At 35.0% G+C, this 13,934-nt stretch overlaps 1 protein-coding gene across 5 annotated transcripts; it reads right to left on the bottom strand.

The window, feature by feature from the left end:
• Positions 1-451: 451 nt before the first annotated feature.
• On the bottom strand, positions 452-12,901 carry LOC129290726 (exocyst complex component SEC10a-like). 5 transcript variants are annotated; one of them, XR_008588517.1, is made up of 27 exons: positions 12,723-12,893; positions 12,468-12,551; positions 12,245-12,344; positions 11,912-12,169; positions 11,756-11,830; positions 11,377-11,478; positions 11,090-11,140; positions 10,894-10,999; positions 10,544-10,663; positions 10,008-10,099; positions 9,494-9,662; positions 9,334-9,410; positions 9,123-9,221; positions 8,924-9,014; positions 8,387-8,472; positions 8,132-8,305; positions 5,227-5,280; positions 5,015-5,137; positions 4,833-4,925; positions 4,612-4,758; positions 4,266-4,363; positions 3,993-4,077; positions 3,362-3,420; positions 2,999-3,097; positions 2,836-2,913; positions 2,368-2,585; positions 452-800 (listed from the first exon to the last, which is right to left on the bottom strand). XR_008588517.1 is itself a non-coding variant. In XM_054927621.1 (26 exons), exons 3-26 carry the CDS (start codon positions 12,338-12,340, stop codon positions 2,516-2,518), a joined length of 2,502 nt encoding a protein of 833 aa, XP_054783596.1. In that variant the 5' UTR covers positions 12,341-12,344; positions 12,468-12,551; positions 12,723-12,893; the 3' UTR covers positions 2,131-2,515. The 5 variants fall into 5 exon arrangements, 2 of the variants coding, with proteins under 2 accessions (XP_054783596.1, XP_054783597.1); XM_054927621.1 differs by lacking the exon at positions 452-800 and having other exon boundaries at positions 2,131-2,585; XM_054927622.1 differs by lacking the exon at positions 452-800 and having other exon boundaries at positions 2,131-2,585; positions 12,245-12,340.
• Positions 12,902-13,934: the final 1,033 nt, after the last annotated feature.

The raw sequence follows: 13,934 nt of genomic DNA, 5'->3' as shown, positions 1-13,934 counted from the left end.
TATTAAAATAAAAATCAAGGTAAAATTAATAAAATTGTAAGCATTCAATTATTGATTTAAAATGAGGTGTGCTTATATATATATATATATATATATATTATAGAATGCACATCTGTAAAGAAACGTGGATGCGATTCATTTAAGTGGGAGGAGACCATGGAAGAAAAAAAAGTTTGAGAAGACCGGAGTTTTTTAAAGAGAAAGTTTGAGAAGATTGGAGTTTTTTTTATAAAGAAAATGATAATTAAGTTTAAAAAAATAATTAATAATAGTTAAATCTCTAATATCCTTTTTAAAAGATAAATTAAAAATATAAATTCGTATAATTATAAATTCAAGAATTTCAATTAAAAATATTTAAATTTTAAATATAACTCTTAATTTTTAATTAATATTTGTCCAAATTAATATTTGTAATTTATTTTTTTAATTTTCATCCAAAATCTATCCATAATTAATTCTTTCTTCTTCTGGAACTTTATTGCCATTCTCTGTTTTTTAGGCTAAAAGAAGATTGGAGCATTTTTTTTTTTTTTTTGAATACAAGATTGGAGTAGTTTGATGACAAGACAAATCCCAACGCTCCAAGGGATGAACTCGAATTGGTCAACACCACATCACAATCCACACCACACAACACACGAAGGCTTTTTCAGAGCTGAGTGACTCAAGTGTCATGCGTTGACTCTCACGTTCCACAGATAAGAACATGGGGATCCTGTCATGTGGGGTCTTCCAGATTTTTTTTTTAATATTTTGGCTGGCTAAGTCTGCATAATTTTTAGGAGTCTCTGAGTTGCCTGTGACAAATTTATATTCCAGAGAGCAAATTATAAAAAGATAGAGACAGATCACAGATGGGATGAGGCTCACTAAGCCCAATAATCCCTTAAACTCTCATTACAAATAAATAAAACCTTTTGCTTAAACTTTGTACAATATATGGAAAACCAAGTCTACACAAGAATCAAGACTGGCTTATTATTTTTTCAGGGAGAAAGAGGACCATGCCAATACCAACGGAGGTATAATGGGCGTGGCAGCGGAACATGCAAAAGACAGATACATGACATGCAATCAAAAGAGAAGTGAATCATGAGCATGGGTAATCCACACGGAACATAACAAGTCCATTTCCTTCAAAAGGTTTGACAGATTCAAGGTATAGATATGCAATCAAGGTATCCCCCACCTCCCACTTCATTAATTTTTCAGATTTCCTCCCACTTGGCTCTGAACAGTGCAGCTCATTCTTCAGACTCTTTGATATGCCTAGTTAGACATTGAAGAATTCATGGATCCTCACTTGGAAAGATTCGTTTTCACTTTAGAGGATTCATACTATTTATAATGGGAGGAAGGTTCTCTCAATAAACAAGTGTCCCACCACAAGCGTCAAAAAATCAGACTGGAATTGAACTCTTAACCCTTTCCTCATTAATTATTACTCGCATATATGCCATTGCTACATGCTCGCAATGCTAATGCTATAACACTTGGACCATAAGTAAACTACAAAGACAAAATCAGCAGAAAATGTTGAAATAAATGGAGGTAAATGAATTATCATTCACACCCAATCAGTAAGTTCTCATTATAGCCTAAACTTGTTAATGCTTAAAAATCCAGACGAAGAATCTATACCTATACATAATACGGATTTAAATTCGTTATGTATGCTTGATGCTCTTACAAGCTACTTTTTCATGGGTCACAAATAGTACACTAGTTCAGCCTTTTTTTTCCCCCTTTTTATAAGAATTCGATGAATGAAGGGTTGATGGAAGTACCAGTAAGAAGGGTTAATGTTTGTTGCTATTGTTATAACAAGTTTTACATCTCAAGTCTATATAATTGGGCTTGTCAAAAAATTTCTTCCACAATCCAAGTTATTATTAGAGAATAAGATCAATTAGTAAAGAATCGTACAAATAACTTTATTTACGATTTATTTGTGATCAAATATTGGAAAAAAAAATGACGAATCTTAATATTTAAGTTATACAGTAATGAAAATCCTACTTGAGTAAGTTGAGTAACTGCTTGTTGTTCTCCAGTAAAAACCAGGGAAGGTGCTGATGGTGACTGACACAGCATGCCAAGAAATGTTGCATTTCATAAACGGCCCAATCAAACTAACAATATATTTATTCATTCCAAGCATGGGATACTCCGCACAAGAAAATGAACAACCATGTGACCATGTCATTGCTTGCTCCCTAAAATTTTACTTTACAAGCTAAACTACGGGATCAAGTAGTTTTTTCCTTTCTAACATTGTGACAAATAACAAGGATAAGCAATGAAACGTCAAAAAGAATAGTGACTTTCAAAAAAACAATATCAACCAGGTCTTACTAATCATACCTTCAAATATCCAGTCAGCAAAGGAAGATATTCCAATGTACTAAACTGGCCTGTGAATAGCCAGCCTCCTTGTATTTTATCTGCATGAAACTATTTGTGAAACTTAGGTTCAAGTTGAGAGCCTGTGCCCTAGCCAAAGGGGATTCTGTCAACTCCACAAGGAACTCAATTTGGATGCAAGTTTGGCACTCTTGTAGTCATCCCTAAGCTGAATAAATCTGTATAGCAGAAAATAAAATTTTTATTGTTATACATGAACAGTGAGCAACCAGGCAAGGACTTTCGAGAGAGAAGATGAACAACTTTCTAAAATTAACTAAAAAAAATGAACACTTGTATGGCCTTTGTTTGGAACCAAAACTGAGGCAATCTCAAAATTGAAATAGTAATAAATTAGAACTAATATTTAACCTCATGCTTGAATCATAATTCATAAATAGAGGCATCTATAGATCCAATGTAATATACCTTTGTGCATCACTGCTAGGTGTACCCTCAAACAAAGTTGCAAGGCTTTCGGGAGCAACAATGAAGACATTGGCTAATCTACAGAAGTTCAGAAATTAGTTGATTAGTTGATGGGAAGGACGGGAGGAGAGGTTTAAATTCTTGCATATCTCACGCAGCTTACATGCTCAGTGATTCAAATTTCTCATCAACAGAAGGGGCATTAAAATTACGCAAGAACTCTCCATATTCAGTTATGTCACGCTTCAACCGCAATCCCCCACTACAAAACATATGAGAATCAGAAAGTCAGAAAACAGGTATATAACCTGTTGACTCTAAAAAGAACATAAATTACTGCCAGCAACATAGCATAAAAATTGAGACAGTGAAGACAAGATTACTTTCTGTGCAGAACATGGCAACACACACACACACACACACACACACACACAAAAAACTAAGGCATTATACTGAGGTACACATATAATGTAGAGAAGATCCCTATTTCACTATTTCAAGGAATATATGACTTGGCACAAATTACCTTGGATTAAAAGTAAACTTCTGCCAATGGTTTAGCAATGTCTTGTGCACCCGATTCCCCTAAAGCGACAAAAGCTACCATGCAATCAATGAAATTTGGAAAAATATATAAATATTCAGCACAACCACCACAATCTATTACTATTCACCATTCCTGTCTTCATGCCCATCCCTAATGCAAGTAAGACATGTAATGACTGAAGCGGTGCATTATGATGACATTGGGTGCATTTCTAGTGCTATGTGTAATGCATGATGTGACTGCTTCAGCCACATACTGCATTTTAGAAAAAATGAAATCAAAATCTGAGTCAAAGACAAGCCTAGCCAATGACTTTACAATTAAGAGGTTACTTAACCCAAGTCTATGAGAAGCAAAATGAGTGAGAAAAGATTGTCATATCGAATCTGTGCTAGCCTAAAAAGATGTTGTCCACAAAGAGGAACTTTTGGCCAATAATACTCGTTATAAGACAAGTTTTACAATAAGGCCATACGATGATCAGGTCTCCATGAAAGCACATACACCTACTCTGGAGAAGCAGCCATCAGCAAGAGCTGCATCCATTCAATTGAAGATATAGAATCATAGAAGCAAGAGTAATTCACGCATAAGAAATGTAATACTGTACCAACTCAGTCAGGAATGCCTGTTTATTTTGACCTTCTAGGCCAGTAAATGCAGGCTCCAGCACACGAGAGAGATATGACACAACCCTGACCAAGAAAATCAAATATCCTAGTTAAGAATACAAGATGCAGAGATAAAAAGAAAACAGAAAGAACATTTTGTTAAATGTAACTCCAAGTGGTTAACATGCTGTCTCATCTGAAATGAAGTAAGGTAAATTCCCATAAACATCAGCATTGCAAACAATAATTTTACTTCTTCAATGTATATCTACCTTGTGCACGCATTGGTTGCCCGGTAGTCAGGAGCGATACCGTCATCAGGTGATCGATAATCTGTAGCCTTTTGCTCAGCTGAGAGCAATCGTTCCACCTACATGGAGGTTTGAAGCAAAAACATATATTATTTTTATGGCACAAACATCGTAGCAACAATATCTTGACAAGCATCCAGCTCAGATAGGCCATTTGTCATTACAGGGGTAATTATGTAGACACATACCCATTAGTCTGATACTAAACTCATTTGATGACAAGAGAAACAGTGATGACAGAATATTCAGTTAAAAACAGGTCACCATACAGTGAAAGAAAATAGACTTGCAACACACCACAACCGACCTCAGCCATTACAGTTTCGATGCATTGTTGTAATCCCTGGTAAGCAGCAGCTTCTGCTTTGGACATTGTCATTGCCATTTCTTCACAAGAAGCAGCATGTGCTCCATCCACAGGAAGCAAAAGCCGAGATATGGAGTTTGCAAAATACTGTTAAAAAGTAATCAATTTAATTTATTAGTTACAAAATATAGATAAAGGTAGATCAAGGCTCCCCATCATACTTGTTGAATAATAGCCACACTGCCAACAGAACATTGTACAGCAACCAGAAACGATTTGAAACTGCTTTCACCAGCCGCAGCTGCAGCCTCTGCCTGCATATCAATAATGAACATATTAAATTAACAATGTCTATGCTAAGATTGTCTAAACAAAAAAGCTCACAAAAATTTCTTGTACTTACATTGGAAGTTGCGCTAGCAGCTACTCTTCGGCCAACACCCAGTGAAAATCTTTCCCTCAAGTTAGCAGCATCAGTCAGGCCCTCTCTAGCACGCTCAAGTCCATCTACAATGTATTTACTGACCTGCATATAATGCATAAGAAATAGCCCTGACAACTGGCTCCAATTGACAAAGTATATCTGAAATATGAATGTCAAAAAAAATATCTTACTTGGTCCAGCAGGCAAGCAAACACTGCTTTTACATTGGTTGCAAGGATGGCTGGCTGGACAAGAACAAAAAGTTAGCAGCGCATACCAGAGGTTAAAATCTCACATCCGCATAGAAATATTACACCTTCATCACCTCAGATTGGTCAAGTATCAGATGTACATAAGAGATATCACATAATCAGCTAATCAGTGTAGAAGTTTTTTCTTTTTTTTTTAAACAGAAAAATAAGTCATTGAAAACAAGGAAGTTTGCTTTGCTTGATTTTGGGTTATGAAACAGATGCTTGCTGAGAAAACAATGAAGGAATGCAAGCGGAAATATTTGGATTTTCAGAGAAGATGCACTGCATTATTTTCTTAGTAATCTCACTTCACCAAAACGCACTAGGTTAACATAAGATGAGATGCCGCCAGTGACAATCTCCTAAGATTCTAGATAACTTTGGAACTTAAAATTAGAAGATAATATCATGTAAAGTAAAGGAGAGAAAGACAGAATGATAAAATAGACCAAACTAAACAATCAAGGACGGATATGAAATATGAACACCAAGACTCCTCAAATTGGAAAATAGATATTGATCATTCTCAACATGCTTCTTAAGCTTTCAAATTTAACTCAGATATTGCCTTTGTCAACAAATCAGCCACCTGAAATTGACTAGGTGCATAATGAAGTTCGAACGCTGCTGAATCAAGCTTCTCTTTGACAAAATGTCTCTTGAAATCAATATGCTTGGTTCTTTCATTATGAATCAAGATTTTACAATCCTTATTGTTGCCATATTTTAATGAAGAACCCTCATAGGAACCTCTACTAAATTCTTAGCTCACTTCACAATCTTTTTAACCACAATCGTTTATAAGTCCCTTGAGAAAAGCCCAGTACTTCACTTATGCACTACCCGAGCAAAAAACAATTTTTATTTATTGGGCTTCTTCGTGTTACTGTAGTACCCCAAACAAAAGAAAGTACGCTGCTGTAGAATTCCGGTAAATTATAAAGCCAACCTAGTCAGCATCACAGTACATTTCTGTACCTCTCAATAATCACTCCACATCAAAGGTGCCTCTTTAGCCCCCCCCCCAAAATTTTATTCTGAACAACTTTTCTCCTATGTAGGTCTTGATTAAAGCAAGAGCCAGCATCTGCTGTTTCTGTATTGTTCTTGCTACTTTGCATCTTATGTCTTTTGTTTCCTCCCTCCTACCTACAAAGAACACCTCACCTATTAAGTGAGATGGTTGTCTCCCTATATGTCTTCCCCTCACCTCATTTACTTCTATATGCAGCCCAATAAGGAATTGTAAATTCTCTCTTCCTCGACCAATTTATTTGGTGCTCAGCATCTTCAACCGACTTCCACTCATAGTCATGGAATAAATCCAAGTCCTGCCTGCCAAAACTATTTTAAAGAATTGATGTGCTTGGTACACTTTCTCCATTTTGGCAAATTTTGCCAAGATTTAAGATCAACTTATAAACTTGCAAAATGTTAACCAAATCAGAAAGATTTGGTTGACATTATCTTAGAGCTCCTTGGTTGTGGGATAATACATATAATTGTAACCAATGTCCTCATTAATGAAATCTACTAGACATGTTGTAACCAGGGATATGTTCACCATCCCATATGATAAAAAATCAGCGCTGGTTTCCTAGTGCCAATGCTAGCAGTCAAATTTTTTCATCTCCTTCAGACAGATTGCACATATGCAGGTATTGGGACTAGGATATTCACACCATCCAGGCGAATAAGAGTGCTTTGAACTGACAATTGAGTGAAAATCATTGAGAGATGCTCTTAGTTCATTGTCAAGATTTGTTTGGAAGGGTCTGTGTGCACTGACTTTGGACATTTTTTATATACTGGTTATGAAGTATAGAAGTTTGTAATTGGCCAGAACTAGGTTTTGATACCATCTGAACTGAGCACTTCTTTCCTATATATATTCTTGCATAACAAAGGTATAAGACACCTGCTTTTAAGAAGTAAGGCCAATTGCTGTACAAGAAGGGGGAAGAGAAGCATACCAAACAGAATAAAAATCCTAATGTATAAGAACAAACAAACAAACTTGAGTAGATAAAAATAAAATTTAAATATATCTAATATTATTCTCCTAGAATTCAGGGATAAATTGAAGTAGTTGAGACATTCATATAATTTGAAATATCCCAGACAGTTTCAAGACATTCCAATTGGTGATCCCAAATTCAAGTTACCCCTTCTTGTTGGGGCACTGATGGAACCCAACAAAATAACCAGGCTTAATGCAGAAAAATTAAAGGAACAGCTAGCAAAAGCTGAGGGAAATACTGAAGTTTGATATTAATGTATTCAAAAGACTAAGCCAATATTACAAGAAACTCCACTGACTTGTATCAAAACCTATCCCCCATTACAATCCAAAATATTCAGATCAGAAATACAAAACACAAACACAGCACAGCTTTACTAAACTTGCCCTCTGACTTTCAAGAGGCCCAGTCTCTACCCACAACCAAATACAAAATATGACCTGATTTCTACTAGGAGACTCCAACCACTGATATAAGCCAAAAAGTAACATTTACAGTCTCCAATACTACCCTCATTGCCCAGACCTATAGCAACCCTACAGCAACTATAATTGCTTGTTTCTTTCTCCCTAACGTTAGGAGTCTCAAGGTCAATGCCCTGATCATCAAAAAGTTACTTTCCCTTTTCTTGAATCTTCCTAAGTTTCCCCTCATAGGCCATTGCAGCAAAAGTGGTTCTATCAGGCACTAAGGGGAAAAATGAACATGTAAAGAACCAGAGACATAGTAAGATTGTATCAAAAGAGGTTACTTGGCCAGGGTTTTGCAAACAATATTTTGGGGGTGCCAATGCTTTTCCAATAGAAAAGGCAAGTTATTACCTGAGAGGAAAAGAGATTGCACCTTGAAATTGCTTCTTCATTCCAACGCACAAACTCTGACACAATTGTGGCAGATATTTGCTGTAGAGGAGAAGCAATTGAAGCTCCTTTTGAGCGTCCAATTGTTCCAGGTGACTCAGATATCTGCTGGCTTTCAGCTTGCAGTTCTTCCAGCTGCATTGCATTATCCCAACTAAAGCAATTAGCAATCAAATCCAAAACCAATGAAAGGGGAAAATTGAAAGAAATGCAAACCTTCACTTGATACAATTGGTCAAGAGATGCCTGCTCATAGTCGGGGTATTCATCCTTATGATTTGAAAACAAGGATTCTGTGAGGCCTGAATCATATAAGAATTTTAAGAGAGCATGAGATCACAGGAAAAGTTACTCATATCTGAAAAATGTTATCTTCAAATCCATAAAATTTCCAAGAATTTTAAACCATAGCTGAAATTTGTAATTCAGAGCAATGAAGAACAAATAATTTAATTTAAATAAACTAAATAAGAAGTAAATGTCAAGGTTCCCAAAACTACTGCAGCATATTATACTGCAGGCAGATAACCACCCACAATACACCTATAACATGACATAATATGGGTGACACTACCACTTCCAGGCTAAAAAACAGCTTTCTTCCACTTAAACCATCATCAGATATTACTACCAATTAACAAAACAATACGTCATGTTTAAATGTCATTTCAAACGATGTTCTTCTCAGAGATTAATTCAGTACAATGAAGAAATTCAGGCAAAAGGAACTAGCAGCATGTGTTAAATCATTACCCTCAACATCCAAGTCTCCACATCCCACCGCTTGCAGATCCCTAGCAAGTTCTTGCGTCTTTTCATATGTTACTGATAGAATTCTGAGATACTAAAGCCTCAAAGTTAAGTACAGATGACATCAATATCAGTTTACTGTCTAATTTGACATTTAGGAAATAACAATGAAGCTGGTGAGATAGCAGATAGCAGCACTCACTAATAGAAGTCCACCTTCCTCCACGGAAGGTGGATTTATAAGAGGTGGCCTTACTAATAATTTGTCCAAAAGGGCAGTGACTCGCTGCTCTAGAACTCGCTACATGGAGAATTACCAAAGAAAGAATAACAAATAATGGTTATGACAATACACCAAGATACATGGCCTCTTTAAAGCCATATTATCAGGGGAAGACCATGTCCTTTGGTACCTGAACTAAAATTGACATAACCTCGTTGGGTGAAGGGAATACAGCTGTGATTTTTGCTGCTTCTTTGCGAACAGTATCTGAAACAATTCAGCATGCCATTACTGATTCCATGAAGAACTAAACATTTCACTAATAAGTCATTATATTTCAACATTCAAACCTGTGATTTCTCCGTACAATGATGAAAGCCCTTTAGTGACATTACTAGGACTAGCGTGTGTGCCATCATCACCAAGAACCAACCTAGTATCAGCATTCATGACTTCCACATCAATAAACATTGGACGGGTTGCTACATAATGTTGCATGGCACTTGTACCCCTATTGAACTGCATTGAAAACAGGTAATTTCACACAAATGAACACTTTGGTCAATAATTTAACTGCTACATCATTTCAGTTAGTGTTGACACCTATACAATTTTTTTAGCATAATTTTCTCCAAGAAATATGCGGACATAAACATCCTTAATCTCCAACTACTATATATAGCCTGTTCATTTGTTAATGCTGAAATTTACTCAAGGATTAGTGCTCCTACCAACTGTATAAGATTGTACCGTGAGATAAGTAAAACCAAAAAGCTTCATCAAGGGAGGATTCTAAGAAGCTATAGAAATGAGAGGGAAAAAGAGAGAGAAATGTATATGTATGCAGAACAAAAGATTAATTGCCTGTGACAAAATTTTGGCACATTCAGACATCGTGGATAAATCTCTTTTCTGTGATGCTGCATCAAACCGAGCCAACAATCTATTCTCCAATTCTGCAAAAATAGAAAAACAAATAAGACACTAATTACTTGGAAAAATAAAGTTAAATATAAGGTATGCCTTGTATATTTTTGTCTTAAATTGTTTAGGTAACAACAGTTATACACCCAGAAGTGTATGAGTAAGGCAAATTTGTTTGTTTTCACCTTATTATAAATTAGAAGAAACAAAATTCATCCTGTGGTCTAACGTAATGGGCTACGGTAGGATATAGCTGATGTCAAATGTTGTTGGTCAAGTCATTGGGTTCAAATCTCCAAATAAGAAGGAAAAAAGGAAATTGGATACAAACAACATTTTTAATGAATGAGTTGACAAAAATGGTGTTTTTATCTTCTTAAATGAAGAGACTCTTCATTCTTTTTATTTGTAATTAGGATAATTGTATTATATGTTATCAAGCAGGCATATCTTTCCGTGCTTTTCAAATTACTAACCATTGCAATACTCTTGTAGATTAGAAACAGCAAATTCTAATCCTTTGCTTGCAGCTGCATTCCCTATCATTGATGGGGCACCTATGCCACGTCCTCCAATATCTTCTTCAGCAAATGACCCTGAAGATGACCAGAATTAGCACAGTCTATGATAAATGGCAGAAGCTTCATAATCAAGATCCTGTAGATTATCTGTGTAAATTTCTTATGCAGTTGGAGAGAGATGGACATAAGGTGTGGGGGCCAATATTTTAAAAAACAGCTTATAATGAGGCCTCGTTTATAGGTATAGCTCTCTAACTTTACATGATACATCCAAAGTGAAAAAGCTTAGAAAAAGTTAATCTTACGTAATTTTTGGGCAACTGAAGCAGCCTCAGCAGTACGGCTGTCATCAGAAAATAGAGGAGAAAGCTTTATCAGGTCACCAGGACTGCTGTTGAACTCCATCAAGTACTGCAAAGAGAAGAAATTATATCAACCACAAACAATGATTCCCAGTGTAAACATATATAGACAACATTGGTTGACTGATTATAATTATACCTTTATTAGCTCAATAGTTTGACTGGCAGTAACCCGTTGAGCATCTGCACTCTGCCAAGTCATAAGAGTACCGGCTGAGAAACTATATTTCATAGAAAAAGAGTATTTGACCTGCCTATAAAGGTAAAGATGTGATCATGAACTATTTGTAAAATGAATATAATAACTTTTATTCCACTAAATGGAGTCGGCTACATGTATTGCACAACACTATTTAACTCATTCAACAACCAACTCTTCACATATACTGTTGATTTGCAAAATGAATAAAGCTTTTAAAATTCTACCTGAAGTTGATCTCCTATCTTTGCAGCAGTCTGACCAACACTTGAAATACGCGAATCCAGCCTTGCAAAGCTATCAAACAAACCATCTACTCCTGTTTCTAGCTGAAAAGAGTATAAAAACACATGCAGTAAGAAAAATTACGATTGGACAAATAGAATCAGTAAAGGAAGTAAGATCCCCTTCTCATTGGAAAAAAAATGAAAACTTAAGAAGGGGAGTTCTGATGTTAAAAAAGTAGCAGCCAAATATCAGTGACACATCATATATTTGCTACATCCAAGGTCTACAAGAAGACTTCTTATTTTCTTGATTCAAAGCAATCAAGATATTATAGAGTGCTTGAAAATTTTGGTAAGATGAACCATACAGCAGACTAACCTCAGCAAGTGTCTTACGATGCTTAGTGTCTTGAACAGAGACGTCTTTCTTAAGATTGTAGAGCCTGCCATCAATCTTCAATTCATATTGAAGAAAAAAAGAAAATTAGGACATCAACATACAACTCATTAAGTTCTGGGAAAGTCAGAGAGGAACCTGTTTACGAAGCTCAGCCAGCTCCTTGCAATAGTCATTGAACAAAGATAAGAGCTTCTCAACATCTGGGAACAAGGGAGTAGAAAGATTCTGAGCATACTTTGCTGCATCGGATGAAGCGCGCCTATGTCCATTTGAAAAAGAATCACCCCCAGTGACGTTGTTGTGTCCTTCTGATGAATCTATTGCTTCTTCTTGGAAAGATGGAAGGATCACTTTCACCATATTTCCAAATAATGCATCAAAAGAAAAGTCCCCCTATATGTGCAAGGTTAAAGATGATTTACCGAATCTCAAAAGAATATACTTGCATCACATGGTTTCAACTTCTACCTTAAAGTCATCAATATCCATAACAAGGGGGAACGAGTTAGCTGATGTACATTTCGAACTTTTTTCATTCTTTGTTCCACTTCTTGTCTCCCTCATCTGCCTTACATAACGTCAATCAACATAAACATTACAATAAAGTTATGACCGCAACTCACGCATCGTTAGAATACATTGTCATACGAAATTGCAATTATTAACAACAAATGCAACGATGAAACCCCACTTTTAGCTTAATTTTAGTTTCACAGACAGAGGATTAGCAGACTCGTATGAAACTGAGGTATGATCTCAGAATCCAAGGAAGCCCCTGAAAAAAAAAAAAAAAGAATTTCAGCTACCCATAAATTCAGATAGGAAAAATTACGTACACCCAACAGAATTCAAAAGCAGATTCTTGCCGCAACATATTTAAATAAAGCAGAATAGTCCAATCCGATATCGCATAATAGCAACAGCAAAAACGTAAAGTAGAGGGCACCTCTTGGCTATGACTAAGAAAGCAGAGTCTTCTGGGTTGCAGAAAGGTCCAACGAAATTTTCAATGCAGAAGTAACTCCTGTAATTTCGAAAATTTGATAATAGTCCAAATCCATAAACGAGAAAAGCTTGGAGTCTGTAATTCCTCCCCTCAACGAACAATCCAACAAATATATACCAGTAGCTTGCAATGAATATCGAACAGCATTTGACAAATTTGCTACTTGTTTGTTACTTAAAAATTAATGAATTTGATAATATTACATTATTTTCTTAATTTACTCTTAAAAACTTGTTAAAAGCTTGAAAATTTCTATTTTTGGAAATTTGGCGTTGAACATTTATTTCTAAATCTCTTCTTTTGACCGATTCATTTTTATTAGCTACATGGTGTAGTATCTTATTATTATTATTATTATTTCTATATGTAGTTTTCCCAATTCCAGTTAAAAGATATAATTTTTCTAGCATGGATCTTAAATGTTGACCAAAAAGTCAGGCCAAAAAATGATGGGAAAAAATAGAACTTGAATTGATAGAAAAGTTTTGAATTAGAATGAAACAAAATAATTCTAACTTTGATCTTATATTAATATAACATTACTTGAATCCTAATTATAAACAAACCCTAATTGGAATGAAACAATAATGAAATTGGAGCTCATTACAGCCAATTCATGCTTCTTTTGATATACTAGTAGTTAGTAGTTTGAAGCAAATTAGCAACCAAGCAGCAACATAATATTAATGACAGTTTCATTGTTACGATTATAGTAAACATAATTTCAATGTCTTTTACATTTTTTTTTTGGGCCAAAATTTTAATGTCTTTGACGGGCTTAGAGTTTTTAAGATGTGATATTTTTTTTGGGTAACATTTAAGATGTGATATTTCCTATTAAGTCATTTAAGAAAACGATTACAAGATCCTGATAAAGCCAAAATTTAACGACAGTTTTAGATCTTAAGAATAATTAATTAAAATTTCAAAATCTCTAAACCAAACATTTACAAAGTTTGGGGTCATCAGCAGTAAATTTCTCTTCTCTCTTCCAATAACATTAACATAAGAGAGAATGAGAAGGATGCTAAAAAAATTAATTAATTTAAATTAAATATAAAATGTTAAATTTATAATTTAATTTTATAATTTTATAATTTTATTATGATGAATTTATAACTTGTGTTTTAAATTTTAATAAAAAAATAATTT

The sequence above is a fragment of the Prosopis cineraria genome, unplaced genomic scaffold (assembly GCF_029017545.1).
Source record: "Prosopis cineraria cultivar Desert tree isolate PC_DT_omini unplaced genomic scaffold, ASM2901754v1 PC13, whole genome shotgun sequence".
Taxonomy (NCBI): domain Eukaryota; kingdom Viridiplantae; phylum Streptophyta; class Magnoliopsida; order Fabales; family Fabaceae; genus Prosopis; species Prosopis cineraria.
This window is presented reverse-complemented; position numbering and strand designations above follow the sequence as displayed.